Source organism: Scyliorhinus canicula, chromosome 13, assembly GCF_902713615.1.
Source record: "Scyliorhinus canicula chromosome 13, sScyCan1.1, whole genome shotgun sequence".
NCBI lineage: Eukaryota > Metazoa > Chordata > Chondrichthyes > Carcharhiniformes > Scyliorhinidae > Scyliorhinus > Scyliorhinus canicula.
The window spans coordinates 147516149-147539083 of NC_052158.1; the positions used below are offsets into that span (position 1 = coordinate 147516149).

A 22935-nucleotide genomic window follows, 5' to 3' on the forward strand; every position below is an offset into this window, starting at 1 on the left:
ACATCTCAAGCCCCAATGCCAAGCTATGGCGTTCCATGCACGCACACCCATGTCCTTTCATGCTTCCAGTGCCAAGCTGTGGCACATTAATCTCATCTGGATCAGATCAGTCTTCAAACAAATTCACATTTGAGTGTACACATTGCTTCATTCAACGAGCAGATGCCACAACAACGGGTAGTGGTGGCATTGCGCTCGTGCCAGAGACCTGGGGTGCTCTATGACCGTAATCCGGTGGTTTTGGACATGAGTCATGGGTTGGTGAGGTAGTTAGGGGCTTAGTATTATAGGTACCCAGGAGTTGCCAGTGGTTTCAATCCTTCTAATGCTTCCTGAATAATTATTGTGCTAAAAGTCCCAATCATCCAAAGTTTCTGGGCTGGATTCTTCCGCCTTGCCCGCCGCAAGATCGCCACGGGCAGGGCGCGGACCATGCAAGGGTTCATTGCCCCTGGGCGGGAATATCCCGTCACCGGGCGGGGAACGGCCAGAGAATTCCGCCCTCTGATTTGAATTAGAGTTTTGGAGGGCTCCAGATGCAGGGTAATTTCTCAACACAAGTCTAAACATTCTGGGCAATTCCTATGCAGTCCTCTCATTGGCGTCTCGCGGAGGTCCCACAGTGCATCTTTGGGGTACCTCTGGGGTACAGCCCGCCCCCCCCCCCCCCCCCCCCCCCCCCCCCACCCCCCGTAGAATGGATGATCTCGGCCATTACCTCTGTTTTTAACTCCACTGGTGCTGCCTGACCTTCTGAGTACTTGCAGAATGTTCTGTTTTGATTTCAGATTTGCGGCATGTGTCGTATTTTGCTTTTGCAAAATGTTTGTAGTCGGCAAGTCAGTACCTGAAATAATAAAAGCTCTCGGGGCTCAGTGAGAGCCAAGTTTCACTCAGAGTCAGCATTTCAGGTTTAGCCTGCCCTCCAACAATAGACAAGTCTGGTAAAATGAACAAAGTGTTCCTGATGGTGGAGTTAGATTCACTGTGGCAGCCCATTTTAGTAATTAATCCTGTGCTATTTCTGGTTGTGGTTGGGAGATTTCTGAATCTTAGTCAGAGGATCAGAAGCTTCATCTGTTTCTGACATTGAAACAAGTCCATTAAGACCTTGGCTCTTTCTGCGTTGTGCAGAAATTGGGACTAGCAAACAAACTTGTAGATGGTTCAGAGGTATTCCAAAATTCCTGAAGGAGAGAGATATTGAACATGGTGCACCAGGAATCAATACTGGGATCCCAAACTTTTTAAATTCATGTTAACAGCTGTTCATTGGCAGCTGAATAAATGTGAATGTGGGATCAACAACAGATTGCATTTATGTAGCGCCTTTAACACGGTAAAATATCTCCAGGGGCTTGAACCAGATATGATTTGGCACCAAGTTAGAGGAAGCATAAGGACGGTTGGCCAACAGCTTATTCAAATAGGCAGATTTTAGGGACGAAATTCTGCAGCCTCAGCGCAAGGCAGTTGAAGACAAGAGCCAGAGTATTGTGAATGGGCGGGGTTTCCCACCAACTCTGCCTTCCCCGTCGCCAATTCACACTCGAGTGAGTGTCGATTGTTGGCAGTCGGGACTCCCGCCCCTGACTCAAGAGGAATTTCCGCCTGAGAGAGCAGCCAGCCAATCTGATTGGCCAGCAGCTCTCTAGTCCCTGCATTGACAGGAGCTGTTGTGCACGGAATAGTTGACCACTTAAAGGCCTCAACTGGAGGGCAGCAAGGTGGGCGCAGTGGTTAGCCCTGCTGCCTCACGGCGCCGAGGTCCCAGGTTCGATCCCAGCTCTGGGTCACTGTCCATGTGGAGTTTGCACATTCTCCCCGTGTTTGCGTGGGTTTCGCCCCCACAACCCAAAGATGCGCAGGGTAGGTGGATTAGCCATGCTGAATTTCCCCCTAATTGGAAAAAAATGAATTGGGTATCCTAAATTTTTTTTTTTTAAAAGGCCTCAACTGGGGTAAGGGAGGGCAACCCAACTGAAGGTTTGCCCATCCCACCGTAAGATCACTGCGAGGTCGTGGCAAGCTGGAATCCAGAGGGAAGCTAGTTCCTTTCCTTTAATGCCCCCCCCCCCCCCACCAACCTAAAGGCCCACCAGTAAGAGAGTGTGAAATTCAGGCCATGGTAGCCAATGGTTATGCGATGACATTGGGGTGTACTAGCTGGTAAACCACCATATAAAGGACATTTGTAGTCACTGAAATATTGAGGAGGGTTCTCTGGCATTGTTATTAGAACTATGACTATGTTATGGTGGTCATGTCCAAATGTTATATTTTACTTTCATTGGCTGGATTGAAATATGGCACTTTTTCAACAGACAGTTTCAACTTTTATGACAAAGGAAGTGATTTAATGTGGCTGACGGAGGACACTAGACTATTCTGCAACTGCAAGGTGGACAAACTTCTGGAAGCTTCCAGATGTGGATGACAAATGGACATCCTAGACAACCCTCTTGTGGGGTTTCACACCGGCTAATGTCAATGATTACTTCAAGGATGGACTGAATCCAAAATGGCTGCCATAGCTTGCATCACAACTTAGCTAGATTCCATTTCATCAATGCAAAGGGAAAGTCACCATTGTCCCAGATGACCGTTGATCCTTTGAGGAGGAGAGCTGACTGGCGATGGTTTAACCTGAGGATCACCACACCTCAGGCAAGGGGAAAGGTTGAGAAGGCAGGGCGTTCATGCATAACTTCAGCCGGTATGGGAATTGAAATCACGCTGCTGGCCTCGCTCTGCATCACAAATGAGCGAGACCAGCCCTCCATTTACCAATTTCATCAGGATGGAGACAAGAGTCTACAGAGACAATGGAGGTGCTGATATTTTCTTCCCAGTTCATTAAATGGAAGAATGGGCCATTTGAAAATAATCATCCAGCCCATAGCACCATTGGTCCAGGTCTGTCCAGACATGAGCAAATCAGTAATGTTCTGTGAAATACGCAGTCGTCAAGGAGAGAGAGAAGCCAAATGATCAAAATTACTCATCACCTTTTTGAACATCCTTTATTGCAAAAATTCTACTTGCTTTGCAGCAGTCTGCAGAACAGCAGTGCAGAAAATTGCTGTCCCCCTTCTCTCGCTCTGTCAACTAAGTTTGGACTCTGACTAATATTGGTCAATGGGCAGTGAATATACCGCCAGAAGAGTACAAATACTATAGCAGCATTGCCAGGAGGAAAACCCACAGCCGACAGCTTTAAGAACTGCTTCAACTGTGAACAACAGCAAGAGGACTTACAATGACTTATTTGCCTTTTCGTGTTGAGTCTTAATTTGGCCAAAACTAACTTCCTTTACTTTGTAACTCATATTTTTGCAAGCTTGTGTGCGCGTGTATCTTAACCTGGATGAATTTTTAGCACAATAAAAATGAACCACCTACTGCAGGGGCTGGTTTAGCTCACTGGGCTAAATCGCTGGCTTTTAAAGCAGGCTAGCAGCACGGTTCAATTCCCGTACCAGCCTCCTCGGACAGGCGCCATAATGTGGCAACTAAGAGCCTTTCACAGTAACTTCATTGAAGCCTACTCGTGACAATAAATGATTTTCATTTCATTTCATTTTTAAACTCAAGGCAATCTGCCTGACTGAGTTCTTTGCAATCAGCACATATGCAATTTAGTACGCACTGAATTGGCGCACACACCCTTTCAGATATAATTTGAAAAACCTGTTTTGATGAATGGAGGTGTGAGAAAACGAGAAGGAGTCCTTCCAACCTCCCTCACTTGGTTGCAACACTGCTTTTTAAAATAAATTTAGAGCACCCAATTTTTTTTTTTCAATTAAGGGGCAATTTAGCATGGCCAATCCACCTAACCTGCATATCTTTGGGTTGTGGGGGCGAAACCCACACAGACATGGGGAGAATGTGCAAACTTCACACAGACAGTGACCCAGGGCAGGGATTCGAACACGGGTCGTCAGTGCCACAGTCCCAGTGCTAACCACTGCGCCATATGCCACCCTGCAACACTGCTTTTAATTCACAGTAACTAATGGGCAGTGTTAGGGGCTGGTTTAGCTCACTCGGCTAAATCGCTGTCTTTTAAAGCAGACCAAGCAGGCCAGCAGCACGGTTCGATTCCCGTACCAGCCTCCCCGGACAGGTGCCGGAATGTGGCGACTAGGGGCTTTTCACAGTAACTTCATTGAAGCCTACTCGTGACAGTAAGTGATTTTCATTTTCATAATTCCAATCAGAGCCTCATTGCAAAATGGTTGGGGCGGGATTTTCCGTGTGCCCCAGAGGCGAGTTTCTCGGCAGCGTGAGCCTGCCTCCTGTTGGCCGGCAGCGGGGTCTTCTAGCCCTGCTGTTGTCAATGGGATTTGCCATTGAACCCTATCCCCGCAGCCGGGAACCCCGCAGCGGGGGAAGGTGGCGTTTACCATCGGAGGGATCAGAAGACCCAGCTGGCAACAATGGCCGGAAACCTCCCCCCCCATGGTAACATTTGTTGTGGGAAAGTGAATTAATTCACTTTGTGATTAATGCAGAAAAAGATTTGCCAATAAAAGTACTGGGGATTTGTCAGTCACTGAGCAGAATTCAGGATATACACTATATTGTCAAACCTTAAATACCAGTTCTTCCCAGCCATAATTCCACTGGGGAATTGTATTAATTAGAATGACATTGTAAGGTTCAATGAATGAAGACATAATTAAAATTTCACTAATTAAAGATGAGCTGTATGCGTCAGCCCAAGGTTCAGCAGGCACATTCTTGCCTGCAAACTAGAAGGTCATGACGAGAATCACAGCGCAGAAGGAGGCCATTCAGTCCATCAAGTCTGCACCAACCCTCTTAAAAAGCACCCTGCCGAGTCCCTCTCTGCCACCCTATCCCTGCAACCTAACCGGCACACCTTTGGACACTAAGGAACAATTTTAAAATGGACAATCCACCTAACCTGCACATCTTTGGAATGTGGGTGGAAACCAGAGCACCCAGAGGAAACCCACGCAGACACAGGGAGAACGTGTAAACCCCACACGGACGATCACCCGAGGTTGGAATCGAACCCGGGTCCTCAGCGCTGTGAGGCAGCGGTGCTAACCACTGCGCCATCATGCTGCCCTTTCCCGCACGGGTCCACTTCTAGTGTAGTCCAGCATGTCAGAGGTTGCGGACAGGTCAAAATAGACAAAGAAGGAAGCTTTGCCTTTGTTGCAGTCAATGCTGGAAAGGAGGGTTCCATTTCATAGGTCATTGGCATCAATATTGGGACAAAAGGGGTCTGTACCATTGGGACAATCTCCATCCAAACCAATCTGGGACCGGTGTCCGAGCGGGGGGTGGGGAGAGGAAGACCTCAGGGAACTCAATACAGTTCAAAAAGCAAGGAGCAGGGCACAGAGTTAAGAAATAGTCAGGAACCCAACTTCAGGACTGTAGCTAATGGCAAAACTACAGGAAGTAGATTGGTTGAACCAAAACTGAAAAATAATAAACAAGAAAATAAAACATCAGTGCTGAGGGTCAGGTCAGAAGCTATAGCCCAATTAAGGGTTCTTTATACAAATGCAGAGAATGTAAAGAATAACCTAGATGAGCTACGGGCGCAAATGCAAATTGAAGATTATGATGCAGTAGCTGTTACGGAGACATGGCTGCTGTTGGTCTGGACTGGGAACTAAATCTAACTGGTTATAAAGTTTACAAGAGGGACAGGAAAGATGGCAGAGGGCGTGAAATACCCTTACTGATTAGACATATTGTCAGCTCAATGGTGAGAGTGGATGGAATGAGGGGAAAGCATCCAGTGGAGATCCAGGCTGGATTCACCGTTTCTGCGGCTAAGTGCCGGCTCGAACGGAGAATCCGTGGGTGTTTCACGACAGGAAAATTGGCGCCGCCCCCTCACCGATTCCGGTACCGGTGAGGGACTAGCACCAGCGGCGAGTGAAACTCCCCCGGTTTCGCATTCACATTTGGCTGCTGTGGACTCAGACAGAACAGAGGTTTTTGGCCTGCCACTCTATCTTCATTTTAAAAGCTGTTCCCATACTGCTTGGTAACTTCAATGAGATAATTGCTTTCTGGAAGGAGTTCAAATCTGCTGTTTGAAAAGGGGAACAGAGTATCAATGACAACAGTCTTATACCAGTGAGAGTGCCGTGTGCTGGGCCGCGCCTTTGAAAAGGGGTTTCTGGTTTTACTTGGATTTTGTTATTGAATTGGAACAGTTAAGGGGTAATTCATTAAGGGTTATACATAGATTACTGTAGCTGTGTGGAGACTTTATGTTTGTCATTGATAACATTTCTTGCTGTGTGTGTTTATACAAATTTTAACTAAACTCTTAGAATAAATCTTGTTTTTTTTTTAAATTAAAAGCGCCTAAGAAGTCCATTGAACAGCTCCTGAAGGGCAGGCTCTTGTGCACATCCCATCCAAATTCAACAGACAGTTATAGGTCAGGTGAACTCCATAATATTTGGAGCTTTTAAATCCTGGCCCAAATCCATTGGGAGAAGCAGACATGCACCAGGAATTTCTGGAATGTCTCCAGGATAATTTCCTGCAGTGGATTTCTGGAATGTGTCCAGGATAGTTTCCTGCAGCAATGTGTTCTAGACAAAACAAGGGGACAGGCAATATTCAATTTAGTTATGAATAATGAGCAAAATTTAATTTGTAACCTAACCGTGCACAAATATTCATCCAATAGTGATCGCAACATGGTTAAATTCAGTGTAGAATTTGAAAGTGAAAAGCACGATTCAGATACTAGAATTTTAGACTTGGATAAGGCTGTCTATAACGGGATGAGACACGGTAAACTGGGAAGATCTGTTATTGGGTCTAATGACTTCAGGTCAGTGGGGAGTATTTAAAGAAACATTTAACAAAATGCAGATCCGGAATACATCCCTGAGAGGAAAAGGCTCCACTTCACAAAAAAAAAAGCCATGGTCAACTAAAGAGGTTAGGGACAGCATAAAACTAAAAGAAAGGGCTTACAAAAATGCAAAACACAGCACAGATCTGGACGAATGGGATAGATGCAATGACTAGCAAAGGGTCACAAAGCAGCTTATAAGAGCTATCATTAGGGATTATGAAAGGAAACTTGCAAGGGGTATCAAAATGAATAAGAAGAAATTTTATAGTTATGTAAAGGGAAAGCAGGTGGTCAAGAGCAATATAGGCCCACTAAAAGCTAAAAAGGAGGATAACTTGACCGAAGTCCCGAAAAATTAATAGACGATTGAGGACAGGGACTTAATACAATTAACGTAAGTACAGCATCAGTAACTAGGAAGTTAATGGAACTAAAGAGTGACAAATCCCCAGGACCTGACAGTTTCTTCCCGAGGATGCTAAAGGAACTAGGGGAGCATATTGTTGATGCCCTAGCTATAATCTTCCAGAATTCCCTAGATTCAGGTGTAATCCCTGGATTGGAAAATTGCACATGTCACTCCACTTCTTAAGAAGGGTGAAAGGGGGAAAACAGGAAAATTACAGACCAGTTAGCCTAACATTTGTGCTGGAGGACTAGCTGGAGCCTATAATCAGGGATGGGATAACCTAATACCTTGAAAGATGTTGGTCGATAAGGGACAGCCAGCATGGATTCCTGAAAGGAAGGTCATGTCTGATTAATCTTCATGATATTTTTGAAGCGGTGACTAAGGTAGTGGACAGGGGAATGTCTATGGCTGTTTTTTACATATATTCCAGAAGGCATTTGATAAAGTCCCACATAAGGGACTGTAAACTAAGATGGAAGCCTGCGAAGTTGAAGGCTAATTATTGACATGGTTAGGAAACTGTTTGAATGGCAGGTGACAGGGAGTGGGGATAATGGGAAATTACTCTAATTGGCAGGAGGTGACTCGTGGTGTACCACAGGGGTCTGGGTTGGGACCTCAATTATTCACATTATTCATTAAAAACTTGGATGATGGCATAGAAAGTCATACATCCAGATTTGCTGATGATACAAAGCTAAGCTGCAGTGTAGACAGTCGAGATGATAGCATAAAATTGCCAGGAGACGTTGACGACTAGGCGAATGGATAAAATTGTGGCAGATGGAACTCAAAGTAGGCAAGTGTGAGATTGTCCATTTTAGACCCACAGAAGATAGAGCAGAGTATTTTCTTAATGGAAAGAGGTTAGGTGCAGTGGATGTCCAAGTAGACTTGGAGGTTCAGGTGCCTTGATCCTTAAAATGCCAGGAACAAGTGCAGAAAATAATCAAAAGGGCTAAAGGAATGCTCACCTTTATATCTAGAGATTTGGAGTATAAGAATATAGGGGTTATGCTGCAGCTTTACAAAATCCTAGTTAGACCCCACTTGGTAGTCACTGTGACCAGTACTGGGCACCACATCGTAGGAAGGATATCTTGGCCATGGAAGGAGTGTAATGTAGGTTTACAAAAATGATACCTTGACTATAGGGGTTGAGCTACAAGGAGAGATTGCACAGATTTTGCCAGATTTTAGAAGGTTAAGGGGTGACCTGCTTGAAGTATTCAAGATATGAACAAGGAAAATCAGGATAAAGATAAAAGCAAATTACTGCGGATGCTGGAATCTGAAATGAAAACAGAAAATACTGGCCAATCTCAGCATGCCTGCCAGCATCTGTGGAGAGAGGTCTTTGACAAAGAGTCATCTAGACTCGAAACGTTAGCTCCTTTTTTCTCTCCATAGAAAATGATAAACTATTTCCACTGGTTGGAGATTCTAAAACTAGAGGGCATAATCTAAATATTTGGGCCAGACCGTTCAGGAGAGATGTGAGGAAGTACTTCTTCACTCAAAGGGTGGTAGAGGTTGGAACTCTCTCCCACAAACAGCAGTTATAGCTAGAACAGTTGTTAATTTTAAATCTAAGGTAGATAGATTTTTCTTAAGCAAAGACATTAAGGGATAAGGACCAAAGGCAGGTATATGGAGCTACGTTGCAGATTAACCACGATCGCATTAAATGGTGGGACAGACTCGAGGGACGAAGTAGCCTACTCCTATTCCTATGTTCTAATAATCTTATTTGTTTCACAAGTAGGCTTACATTAACTCTGTATTGAAGTTACTGTGAAAATCCCCTTGTCGTCACACTCCGGCGCCTGTTCGGGTACACTGAGGGAGCATTCAGAATGTCCAATTCACCTAACAAGCACATATTTTCAGGACTTGTGGGAGGAAACTGGAGGAAACCACGCAGACACGGGGAGAACGTGCAAACTCTGCACAGTGACCCAAATGGGAATCAAACCTGGGACCCTGGCTCTGTGAAGCAACAGTGCTAACCACTGTGGTTCCGTGCCACCCTAGTAGGACGTCATTTATATTTTTCTTGAAAACATATATTCAGAAATATCTGAAAAAACATTACAAACATTTCAAAATAGCCATCACACAAAGAGCAATAATACTCAGGTTTCTACATACATCAACTTACACTCTGAGATGCTTTAGTACACTGATACATGTAATATTCACTGTATACATTCAATGCAATTTATGACTTTGATAAGAACAATTGTGGTACTGTGGTTGCTCTCATTTTATCATGGGATACACTTTCCAAGTATACAATCACATTATTGTTTGTTTAGTCAGATTCCAGCAAGTACTGAACCTGGGTGATTTAAAAAAAAACTTAGTCCACTGCTTTACAATGGAAAAGAATCAGAGGGGAAAAAGCTAAAAGTAAAAAATGTTTAAAATGATAAATATTCAAAACCTTTTCTCAGAAAAGTGATAGGTGAAGGAAGCAAGAAGAAAATATGGGATCATTGTGAAAGCTTGAACAGAATTGGCTTCTCTGTAATGAAAATATCAAAATGGGCAACACGGTAGCACAGTGGGTAGCACCGTTGTTTCACAGCTCCAGGGTCCCAGGTTCGATTCCCGGCTTGGGCCACTGTCTGTGTGGAGTCTGCACGTTCTCCCTGTGTCTGTGTGGGTTTCCTCCCACACGTCCGCAAAGACATGCTTGCTGGGTGAATTGGATAATCTGAATTCTCCCTCAGTGTACCCGAACAGGCGCCGGAATGTGGCGACTAGGAGCTTTTCACAGTAACATCATTGCAGTGTAAATGTAAGCCTACTAGTGACAATAAAGATTATTATTATTATTTGCAATCACTGAATTGGAGCATCTGGGAGTGCATCTCTATCCGTGGACAAAACGTGAATTTCATTGCACGTTCCTGTTATGACAACTTGACTTGTTTTGCATTGTCCCTTTCAGCTAATAACAATAATAATAATCTATTAAGACTGTAGTGAAGTTACTGTGAAAATCCCCTAGTCGCAGCTATTTTATGAATAAAGTATATTTTTGCAAAACAGTTTGCAACCCCCCCCCCCCCCCCCTCCATCTGAGGCACATTGAAGTTGCTCCGAGGGGTCAGCCCTAGTCATTTTTTGCACTTGTCTTGGGACAGACATCCGGAGCTTGAGGGTGCAGCGACAGTGAAAAGAGGGGTCGCCCCGGGGCTGAAGAAATGCCATCAGCTGATATTGACACGTGTTGTCACATTGGGCTTTTGTTTCCCCCCGAAAAGGAAACGGCGAGGCGAAACTTTTGTCACGTCTGTCCCGGGGGAGGGGGGGTGGGGGGAGAGAAGCAGGAATCCGGCAGGCAGCCGCTTCTGGGTTGACAGATCATTCACCACCACCCCCTCACTTTCCCCCTAACCAGCCCAAACAGTCCCCACACGTCCTGCTACAATAATAGTGGGGCTGGGCTGATTGGAGAGCAAGGCGGCGTCGCTGGCGCAGAAGGCAGCCGGTGGAGATGGCAAGCAAGCTGGTTGTGTTGGCGGTACTGAGCGCGTTGCTGGGGTACTATGTGTACACCCCGATCCCGGAGGCTGTGGAGGAGAGGTGGAAGTTGATGCTGGTGGATGCTGCTTTTCGAAGTTTGGAACACCTGGTACGTGCAAAGGTTCCCCCACCCCCCAGCAGTAGATACAATCACCCTTATGTCTGCGTGTGTGTATGTCTGCCTCTATCACCCCCCCCTCTCCCCAGCGCTGCATTTAATAACCGCCTGTGATCTCCGGCACATTGGCTACAGGGAAGCCAGATTCACTCCTATCTCAAAACAACAAATGCGTGGGGTGGGTGGGAGAGGGAAACATTCATTAAAGTGTTAGGGTAAAGCCAGATTGCAAATATTTCTATTTATTTATTACCAGTTTTACAATTCGTGCAGGGGATGCCCCAGAAACCAACGTTAACTGTTTGTTTATATAATAGTGCTTCTCCCAAAGCAGCGATGTCCTATTTTATTTTTAAGGCGATTGTTATATATTTGTAATTGGTGTAAAACACAGAGGAATCTGTACTGGTGGCGCTGTGTTATGTTTTTGCTAAATTGTATCGATCATCGTTTAAATATGTTTCCCATGCCATCTGAGAGATTAAGGTTCAGAAAGTACTTCCCTGAGGAATGCTGGACTGCTACTGCATAAATGCCAGCCGCAGTCTTCGGGGATGCAGTATTCCCGTTTCCAATGTGGGCTCCATTGGAGTGGGGCAGAGGGAGGCTCTCCAGGTGTGTCACTCACCTGTCCCCAAACCTCCCTAAGGATGGCTGGTGCCACCTGCTGTACTTTCTCCTAATGTAACTGCAGCAAAGATTATGGGCGGCAGGGTAGCACAGTGGTTAACACTGTTGCTTCACAGCACCAGGGTCCCCGGTTCGATTCCCGGCTTGTGGCAATGTCTGTGCGGAGACTGGTCGGTCTCCCCGTGGGTTTTTCTCCGTGTGCTGCGGTTTCCTCCCACAAGTCCCGAAAGATGTGCTTGTTAGGTGAATTGGACATTCTGAATTCTCCCTCCGTGTACCCAAACAGACGTCGGAATGTGGTGACTCGGGAATTTTCATAGTAACTTCATTGCAGCGTTAATGTAAGCCTTCTTGTGACAATAATAAAGATTATAATTTATAATAATTAGATTATTATAAATTGCGGGATCTGCTCAGGAGCTGGAGACATCCACACAGACCTGCCCAGAGTTGACAGGCAGGTAACGTTTGCAAAGCATGAGAGCAATGCAAAATAGAAAAAAAAGAATCCTCCTCCATCAACCCCCCCCCCCCCCCCCCGCCCCCGCCACTCTCCCTCCCTCCCTCCCCTTCCATCACTTTTGGTGCTTTACTCCTGTCTCATGTTCAAGTTGGTTTGCAACGCGTGCCAGCCACGAGATTCTCGGTGCAGGTTCCAGCTGTGATCTTATTCAAAAACAAATTGTGCTGGAAAAGCTCAGCACTTCCGGCAGCGAGAAAGGGTCACGTTGACCTCGGAATTTCTCCCCCAACACAGACGCTGCCACACCCGCTGGATTTACCCAACATTTTCTGTTTTGTTTCCGCGTTCCAGCATTGCATTTTTTGTTTGTTTTCGATACTCAGTCAACCGGAGTCTATTAGATGCTCAGTCAGCCGGAGCCGCCGCTCTCCAGGGACTTAAGGCTGACAGTCTCAGTGTGGTGCTGACGGAGTGCTACATGGTCAGAAGGGCCATCTCAGGGATGGCACCTTAGAACCAAGGCCTTCACAGGTAATGTTGAAGGTCATATGAACACTAAATGAATGGAAGTGAAGCAGGAGAGTTATCCCGGGTGAGCTGGTCAATATTTATCACTGAAGCAACATCATTAGGTTGTTATCACATCATAGAATCATAGAATTTACAGTGCAGAAGGATGCCATTCAGCCCATCGGGTCTGCACCGGCCCTTGGAAAGAGCACCCGACGTATGCCCATACCTCCACCCTATTCCCGTCACCCACTCCCTCTCCCACTGACGCAACACATCTGCAGTGTGTAACATCTGCAAAATGCACTGCAGGAACTCACCAAGGTTCCTTCGACATCTTCCAAACCCATGACTTCTAGCAGCTAGAAGGGTAGCACGGTAGCACAGGGGTTAGCACTGTTGCTTCACAGCTCCAGGGTCCCAGGTTCGATTGCCGGCTTGGGTCACTGTCTGTGCGGAGTCTGCACGTTCTCCCTGTGTCTGCGTTGGTTTCCTCCGGGTACTCAGTTTCCTCCCACAGTCCAAAGATGTGCAGGTTAGGTGAATTGGCCATGCTAAATTGCCCTTAATGTCCAAAAAATGAGGTTAGGTGGGATTACTGGGTTACGGGAATAGGGTGGAGCCGTAGGTTGGGGGAGAGTGCCCTTTTCAAGGGCTGGTGCAGACTCGATGGGCCAAATGGCCTCCTTCTGCACTGTGTGATTGAGATTTGGAAAGATGAGAGGAGGCTTGACTGTAGCATGAACATATGCACGGCCAGGTTGAGAAAATTGGCCTATTTCTGTGCCCGATATCTTATGTGATCCTATTACCCTAAACTACCGCAGTCTTTACTTTTAAATTGCAGTGTTCTATAATTATCAGGAACGCAGCCAACTTCTGCACAAAATGCACACAGTTCAACATACACAGCAGAAACTGGAGTATTATCTTGCTGAACCTATACTTAATTTGATGACTAAGCTCATCAATGTTGGACGCCCACATCCTATGAAAGAATAAGAAAAAGACGGGACGACTGCAAACCCCTCCTCACCAGCAACCTGCATTGCCCCCCCCATAAACATCAGTTCATCCATCATCCCTCTGTTCACTGTTCTACAAGATTGTCTCATTCTTTTGTTACAAGAACAACAATTACATATATTTATATAACACCTTGGAGTTCCTAAGATGACCCAAAGTACTTCACAGAAGCATTATGAACGATATATGACTCCATGCCACAGAAGGAGATATTAAGTCAGATGACCAAAAGTATAGTAGAGAAAAGAGGTTTTAAAGGAGCATCTTTTCTTTAATATAATTTTAGAGTGCCCAATTCTTTTTTCCAATTAAGGGGCAATTTTAGTGTGGCCACTCCACCTACCCTGGGTTGTGGGGGTGAGACCCACGCGGACACGTGGAAAACATGCAAACTCTACATGGACAGTGACCCGGAGCCGGGATCGAACACGGGTCCTCAGCGCCATGAGGCGGCAGTTAAAGGAGCGTCTTAAAGCAGGAACAGGGGGCAGAGAAATCAGAGGTTGAGGGGTGGAATTCCAAACCTTTGGGCCCAGGCAGCTGAAGGCACATTGGTCAACAGTGGAGCAACCAAAGTCATGATGCTCAACAGGCCAGAATTAGGGGGAACCGTGGAGGCTTGTGAGCCTGGAGGAGATAGGGAGGGATGGGACCATGCAGAGCTTTGAAAACAATGATGAGAATTAAAAAATTAAGACATTGCTTTACTGGGAGCCAGTGTAGTTCAATGAGCACAACGGCAATAGTAGGACTGGCCGGGGGTGGGTTGAATTTGTGAAACGGGCAGCGATTTTGGAGGACCCCGTGTTTTTAAAGGACAGAATGTTGGGAGCAAAGATGCCCCATAAACTCTCACTCTCCCCATCTCTGAAACCTCCTCCAGCCCTCCCTTCCTGCCCTTTGCAGTTCCTGCATTCCTCCAATTCCGATCTCTTGTGCATCCCCAAGGTCTATATTCCCACCATTGGCAGCTATGTCTTTCACTGGCTCGCACTAAACTCCAAAATCCCCAGTCTCCTTGTCTCTACCTTATTTCTACTTAACCCTCCTGCTTTACACTCCTATCTCGCCTCCCCCACTATCTTTACATATGGCTTTGTGTCATTTTTGTTGTATGATGCTACTGTGAGGCACGTTCTCACATGATGCTGCATTAATCTTTTTGTCCCTGTTTTAACAATCATTTGTCTGGGCACACAAGGCCAACTAGATTCAATCCATGTAAAGTGAAACCTTTCAACAAGAATGGTGAAAGCACTTCACTATTAATTACCTTTCGAACATTAGAAATGGTACTGCCACTCCAGAGCACAAGCGCAGAGCTCCACTCTGTTCGCATTTGATATGCTAGTGATGTAAGTTGCATCATTGTGACACTGTAGAAATTAATTTGGCTTTGTTTCAAGGTGACTTTGGCAGCACTGTTATGTGGCTCAGCAGCGCTGCTCTCGAGTCAGAAGGTCATAGGTTCAAACCTCACTCCAGAGACTGGAGTACATAATCTATGGTGACATCTCTCATCCCACACCAGCAACAGTTTAACCAGCCACTGTCCTCGCTGTTGTTTATCAGGCCCTGCCATGTACATGTTGGCAGCTTGCTTTCCCTACAGAGAAGGAAGGATAGGGCTTGTAATTCTGCGAGAGCCTTCCATAATGCCTGGGCCAAAACAATTTGCAGCAATGAAGCACTTTGAATTGTAGTTGCTGTGATTTTGTTTTTAAAAGGGATGTGGATGTCATGATATGCAGACACACACATAATGATATACAGACAAGCAGCTAATGGACACAGAGAACAGGACATGACCAACAAGCAGGCAGGACACTTAGGGGTGGAATCTCACTATAAAAGACACGAGGCACTCACACCCTGTCGAAGGATCTTTGGTGAGTTGCTGCAGTGCATCTTGTAGATGGTACACACTGCTGCCACTGTGCATTGTTGGTGGGGAGAGTCAATGCATAAGGTGGTGGATGGGCTGTCAGTCAAGCGGGCTGCTTTGTCCTGGATTGTTTGAGCTTCTTGAGTGTTGGCATGCAGGCAAATGGAGAGTGTTCCATTAAACCTCTGACACGTGCCTTGTAGATGGTGGGCAGGCTTTGGGGATTCAGGAGATGGATTATTCGCTGTAGAATTCATGGTTTTTATCTGGCACTGTAGCCACAGTATTGATTTGGCTGTGCCAGTTAAGAATTCTCGTGATTGCCTTCCCCAGGTTGTTGATGGTGCATCATTCAACAATAATAATGCCATTGACTGTCAAGGGGGGGGGGGGGGTGGGGGGGGTGGGGGGGGGGGGGTGGGGGGGGGGGGGGGGTGTGAGGTGTTTGGATTCTTTCTTTTTTTAGATGGTCCTTGCGCGGCACAAATGTTACTTTGCTTTTTGCTACGTTTTCAGAGAGCTAGCACAGGCACTATGTGTCGAATGACCTGTTTATATCCAATATGAGTCATTGTGGGCAGTGCTGGCAAAGGAACCACTGAGAGAAAAATGGTGAATCCCCCCAAACCATAGGCAGGAGTGGAACTGTAGTTGGAGATTTGGAGCAACGGTCTCGAGTATTAGTCAGATTGGAATGGTATAATGTAATCAGAAAGACAATACCGAAAAACTATCTACAAGCGCAGTCAGAACAGTCTCCTGCTACAATGCAGTGGTTATCCATAAACACCAACTGCTCAGCTTACTCGTAAACCATGTTGCATTCTTCTGTTTTATGCGGGTTTCATGGTCAGATCATCCTGCCAGCCGAATCAGCATTGCAGCATCAAATATGATCAATGTAATCTTAGTGCAGCGTGTTTTCCAAAGGAAATTCTGAGGTTGTCAGCCCTTCAGAATTGTCCTGGCGTCTCCAGACGTTGACGATTGATCTCCAGGAGGCTGCTGTGAACAAGCTGGGAGAAAAATCATTGAGGAATGAAAAGTAAAAACTCTTTAATCTTCATTTCCTTTGAGCGTTATTTGCTGATTGGTTCTAGTAATAGTGGAGATGGGGTTAAATGGGTGTTTGATACAGAATCAAGGGTCTTCCAATCGGATAACAATTTGTTTCCTGATTGATGTTTGGCAACAAGAACTTGGGGACACGAAGGGTGGAGGCAGGAGGTCCTGTGACAAAATGTCCGATCATATGCACAACCAGAGTTAATAACCACCGGCGCATGCATCTGGAATCTGAAAGCACAGGTCAGTGGGCACTCCAAGTATTCAATTCCCATCCATTCCCATCGTCTGGAGCTCGCCGTGAGCGCCAAACACAAATTCACGCTCAAACAGCTGACGCTCCGTGTCAGGGAATACATTCTTCAAATCTACGTCCTGTAGGATCAATGTGTGGTAAACCCCGGTATTGCATTGTGTTGTGTTGTACATGCCTGGGCTTGTCCAGGCTGGCTCTGCCTATGGCTCCTCCCCTCGGGCTTATGTATAAAGGTGGCAAGTCTTCGCCTCCGACCCAGTTCAGGTCCAGAGGCAGGAGGCTTGCTGTTTAGTGTATTAAAGCTTCAATTATATTCATCACTCGTCGTGTGTGTATTGAAGGCGTATCACAATGTACTTAAAGTTTTGGCACTGACAGATCCCATCCATCCTCTCTGTATTGGCAAATCTGCGTTTGCAGGGAAAGACAGAGTACATTAAGCAATCCTCCGCCATTATGTCAAGTATAAAGAATGTCCAAGAGGGATGTATTTTGGAAATAGGACTGCAATTGAAATGAAATGAAATGAAATGAAAATCGCTTATTGTCACAAGTAGGCTTCAAATGAAGTTACTGTGAAAAGCCCCTAGTCGCCACATTCCGGCACCTGTTTGGGAAGGCTGGTACGGGAATTGAACCGTGCTGCTGGCCTGCCTGGGTCTGCTTTCAAAGCCAGCGATTTAGCCCAGTGTGCTAAACCAGCTAAACAAGCAATTGAGATTGCTTGGCAGATGAATCCCAAATCGCTGAAGCTCTGCTCGAGTTCTGACCCTGGAAATTCTTTGCTGTGCTCCTAATGTCTTTGAAAACGCAACATGAGGGGGCGGAACTCTCCATCCCGCCAGCCCCACTTTCTGGCGCGGTGTGCCTCTGCCGGCAGCGGGATCCTCCATTCTGGCAGCTGGCCATTGGGGTTTCCCATTGTGGTCATCCCACGCCGTCGGGAAACCCCCGGATGTGGGTACGCTGCCAGCGAAGCGGAGGATCCGCCAACGGAGAATCCTGCAGGGGATCTTTTTGCATCAAATTAATCAGGAAATCAGTTTAATGTCTCATCTGGCAGACAGCACGCACCTCTGACAGTGCAGCACTCTCACTGGTGTAAGAGTATTGAAAGGGTTACTCAAATATAGCAACAGTGCTCTAGCTGCACATTGTTCTTTATGTCCCTTTCAGATGAGCATTCTGTACTCAAAATGCATTCAAACCAGTCCCCGGAAAGCTGGCCAATGAATGAGTTGGTTATGCACTGGGTTTATAATTGAAAATTCTTAAGTTGTCTACTTCACTGCATTTTTGAGATTAAATTTCATCCAATTTTATTTCTTATCTGAGCTTTAACAATTCAGCGTTACAACAACATCAGCAATGTCATGGATAAATGGACATGACTTTCTGGTTCAAGAATTAGACACAAAATGTTTTCAGAAGTCTATAATCCAGTACTCACAGCTAAAAGTAGCACATCGCGTTGAGAACGGATGTAAACATTGTCATCTGATCAGTAGTTTTATGAAGAACTCTTCGATAGATTTTCCTTCTTTGCTGGAAGAGAATGATGTTGGTTTACATTCCCCCAGAAAGGCATCACTTTGGTGTCTGTAATGAAGCTAGAAAAGATATAGCTGACCCGCTAACAGGACTTGTGTGTCCACTCCGTGTTGAATCCATTGCGAATGCACTCTCTATTTGTCACATATTTTCATTTTATGTGAATTGGGGTGGCACAGTGGTTAGCACTACTGCCTCACAGCGCCAAGGACCCAGGTTCAATTCCGGCCTTGGATGACTGTCTGTGTGGAGTTTCCACTTTCTTCCCATGTCTGCATGGGTTTCCCCCGGGTGCTCCGGTTTCCTCCCACTGCCCCAGATGCGCAGGTCAGGTGGATTGGCTAGGCTAACTTGCTCATAGTGTCCAAAGATTAGGCAGGGGTTATGGGGTTACAGAGATAAGGTGGGGAGTGGGCCTAGTTTGGGTGCTGGTGTAGACTTAATGGACCAAACAGCCTCCTTCTGCACTGCAGGGATTCTACGATTCTATGAATCAAAACAGTTTCAGCTTTGCATTATTGGAAGCATTTTCTCTTAACTCCCAATTTGATCAGCTTTTTACTGGACGTTAAAGGGAACAGTGATTCAAATGCTGGTTAGCTTTATTGCCTCTGGCCAGGGTCAGTGGAGTTTAACGGGCAAGGCCATGTTTATTGCCCATCCCTCGTTGTCCTTTGAGGTTGATGGTGGAACCATCTCCTTCCAATTAAGTGTAGCTAAGAGTCAACTAAGTTGACGTTGGTCTGGAATCAATGAAAGGCCCAGACTGGGTAACTCAGCCGCGTTACCAGGGGATAGCAGTGAACCAGTGCAATTTTATAACATTCCAATAATGTCTTGGTCACTTTTACTGATCACAGCTTCTGATTTTCATGAACATGAAATCAAATTTTCAAACAATAGCAGGATTTGAACTCATGTCATCTTTATTATTGTTCCTGCAATGAATCGCCACACCACCATATCCTTTACGGGCAGCACGGTAGCACAAGTGGATAGCACTGTGGCTTCACAGCGCCAGGGTCCCAGGTTCGATTCCCGGCTTGGGCCACTGTCTGTGCGGAGTCTGCACGTTCTCCCCGTGTGCGCGTGGGTTTCCTCCGGGTGCTCCGGTTTCCTCCCACAGTCCAAAGATGTGCAGGTTAGGTGGATTGGCCATGATAAATTGCCCTTAGTGTCCAAAAAGGTTAGGAGGGGTTATTGGGTTTCGGGGATAGGACGGAAGTGAGGGCTAAAGTTGGTCGGTGCAGACTCGATGGGCCGAATGGCCTCCTTTTGCACCGTATGTTCTATGTTCTTTCAAATAAAAGAGTCTTTCTAACAGTTACTGATCCCAGGTAAATATTGATAAAATGACTTGGTTTCCTCTTAGTTCCCCAACTATAGGTTACATATTATCCTTGTTTGTGTAAGATTGAGATGAAATAGGCTGGAGGCCATCTCTTCGATCGAGTCGGGTGAATGTAAAAGATCCCAGTTATATTTCAAAGACGAAGAGGGCACTTCTCCCCAGTATCTAAAACAGATGATCTGGTCGTTATTGCATTGCTGTTTGCATGGAGCTTGCTGGGGTCGTATGTTCTGAATAACAAAGCCAGGGATGTTCCTTGCAGAGCTAAACTGTCAGCTTCTGACATTGTGCGAATGTCTGCATGAATCATTACACACAGCCTGAGAACAAATTAAACTGTAAAGTTAATGAGCCCGTTCTTTCAGAGGAGTGCCTTCTAACACTGAACTTGTGCACTTTTAAGGTTTTAAAGGAGTTAGTTTAATCTCTAAAGAATGCAATAAATGCAGGTGGCACGGTGGCGGAGTGGTTAGCTCTGCTGCCTCACAGCACCAAGGACCCGGGTTCGATCCCCGCCCCTGGTCACCGTCTGTGTTGAGTTTGCACATTATCCCTGTGTCTTTGTGGATCGCACCCCCAGAACTCAAAAGATGTGCAGGGTAGGTGAATTGGCCATGCTAAATCGCCCCTCAACCGGGGGGAAAAAAGTAACACATAGGAGTAGGCCATACGGCCCATCGAACTTGCTCTGCCATTGATTAAGTGGCTAAAGTGCCACCTTGTGACTGCATGGGTTTCCTTCCGGGTGCTCTAGTTTCCTCCCACAATCCAAAGATGTGCAGGTTAGGTGCAGTTTTTTGCCTTATCTTTTCATCCCCAGTGTTCAAAAATCTATATCGACCCTGAATACATTCAATAATTGTAAATATTCATGAGCATCTGAATGAAGAAATTGCTCCTCACCGCTGATCCAAAATGGCCAACCCCTTATTCTGAGATTATGACCCTTCTAGGCTATCACGACCAGAGGAAAAAGTCTCTCAAAAAAGCCTTCTAAGAATTTTACATTTATCAATGAGATCACCCCTCATTCTTCTAAATCCCAGAGAATGTGGGCCCATTCTACTCAATTTCCCCTCAAAGGACAACCCATGCAGAAATCAATATACTGAACCTTCATAACAGTTTCTCCAAAGCACACGTGTCCTTCCTTGAGCAAGGAGACCAAAACCGTACACCGTAACTCAGGTATGATCTCATCAGATAATCCCTATATAATCGCAACAAAACATCCCTAATTTTAAACTCTGACCCTTCTGCAATAAAAGCTAATGTACCATTTGATTTCTTAATTGTATCCAAATGCATGCAGCATTCAAAACAAAAGAGGTGAACTGATAACGCCAATAGAAATTGATAAATATGTTCTGATTGCCACTACAGAGACATGGCAATAGGACAACGTGGATTGAGATCTGAATATTGAAGGGTTATGTGACAATTAGGGAGGACTGAGGTTGAGAAAAAGGTGGAGGGGTAGCACTGTTGTTTTCATTGAATCACTACAGCGCAAAAGGAGGCCATTCGGCCAATCGAGTCTGCACCGACCCTCTGAAAGAGCATTCTACCTAGGTCCACTCCCTCACCCTATCCCGTAATTCTACACGGCCAATCCACCTAACCTACATATCTTTGAACCCGAAGGAGAAATTTAGCATGGCCAATCCTAACCTAACCTGCACACCTTTGGACTGTGGGAGGAAACTGTAGCACCTGGAGGAAGCCCATCACACACACACGGGGAGAATGTACAAACTTCGCGCAGTCACCTGAGGTCAGAATTGAGGCAGCTGAGGCAGCAATGCTGACCACTGTGCCACCATGCCACCCACGTAATTAACGATGGCATTGGGAGAATGTGCAGACTCCGCTCAGACAGTGACCCAAGCCGGGAATCGAAGCTGGGTCCCTGGTGCTGTGACACAACAGTGTTAACCACTGTGTAAATACATTAGAAGATTTACTGGACAAATACATAGAATGAGTGGGTTGTCTTAGGAGAAAAGATTGGACATGTTAGACTTGCATTCACTGGAGTTCAGAAGAGTAAGAGGTGACTTGTTTGAAACCACTCAGGTCCTTATGAGTCTTGACAGGGTGGATGTGGTGAGGATGTTTCCTCTTCTAGGAGAATCTAGAACTAGGGATCTCTGTTGTGCATCGAAGTCAGCAAGGAGGACAATGTTTTTCATCTGAGAGGGTTGTGAGTCTTTAGAACTCTCTTCCTAAAAGTCTTTGAATAGATTTAAGCCATAGGTGGATAGATTCTTGGTAAGCAAGGGATGATAGGTTATCGGGGTAGATTGGATACACATTTGAGGTTAGTATCAGTTCAACCATGATCGTATCAAATAATAATAATAAACTTTATTATTGTCACAAGTAGGCTTACATTAACACTGCAATGAAGTTACTGTGAAAATCCCCGAGCTGCCACACTTTGGCACCTGTTTGGGTACACAGAGGGAGAATTCAGAATGTCCAAATTACCTAACAACACGTATTTCGGGACTTGTGGGAGGAAACCGGTGTACCTGGAGGAAATGCACGCAGACACGGGGAGAACGTGCAGACTCCGCACAGAGTGTGACCCAAGTGGGAATCGAACCCAGGACACGGGTGCTGTAAAGCAACAGTGCTAACCACTGTGCTATCATGCCGGCAATGACAGAGGGGCTGAATGGCCTAGTCCTGCTCTTAATTCATGGGGTGGATTCTTTACTCCCCGACGGCGAAATCGCATTCGGTGATGGGGGGGGAGAATCCGTTTTGCCGCCAAAAACCGGGAATGGCGGCGGTTTTTGAATTCCCCGCCCCTGAAAAGCGGCGTACTCTAGGAGTACACCGCGCCGATTATCCATGGCCTCAGGCCATTACCTGAGGCCACCCCACGATGCTCCGTACCCAACTGGCTGAGTTCCCGACGGCGTGGGTTACATGTGCTCACACCATTCGTGAACTCGGCATAGCGGCTGCGGACTCAGTCCGGGACCGCCACAGTCGGGGAGAGGCCGATCCGCAGGCAGGGGTGGCTTTATTCAGGACTGGGGGCACTGTGGGCGGGTGGTCTAGGGCGTGTGAGTGGCCGAAGGGGGGTGCTACTTTGGCGGTCCAGGTCCGCGGGCTATGTCCGCCATGGAGCACGGGGCAGCTGCTGTAGGCTAGTTTTCCTGTCGTAAAAGGCCACCGTTTTCACACCGGCGTGGGGACATAGTCTCCAAAACGTAGAATTCAGCCCCTTATGATCTAATTGCTTGCTGCACCTC

At 46.1% G+C, this 22935-nt stretch overlaps 1 protein-coding gene across 1 annotated transcript in view; it reads left to right on the top strand.

Annotated features, from left to right (window-relative positions):
• Nucleotides 1-10585: 10585 nt before the first annotated feature.
• The window catches only part of aadac (arylacetamide deacetylase), a 61489-nt gene continuing 49139 nt past the window's right edge, over nucleotides 10586-22935 (top strand). Inside the window, exon 1 of the mRNA XM_038816687.1 lies at nucleotides 10586-10923. Within this exon, the coding sequence (XP_038672615.1) occupies nucleotides 10786-10923 (138 nt within the window). The 5' untranslated portion in view covers nucleotides 10586-10785. The remainder of the gene's footprint in view (nucleotides 10924-22935) is intronic.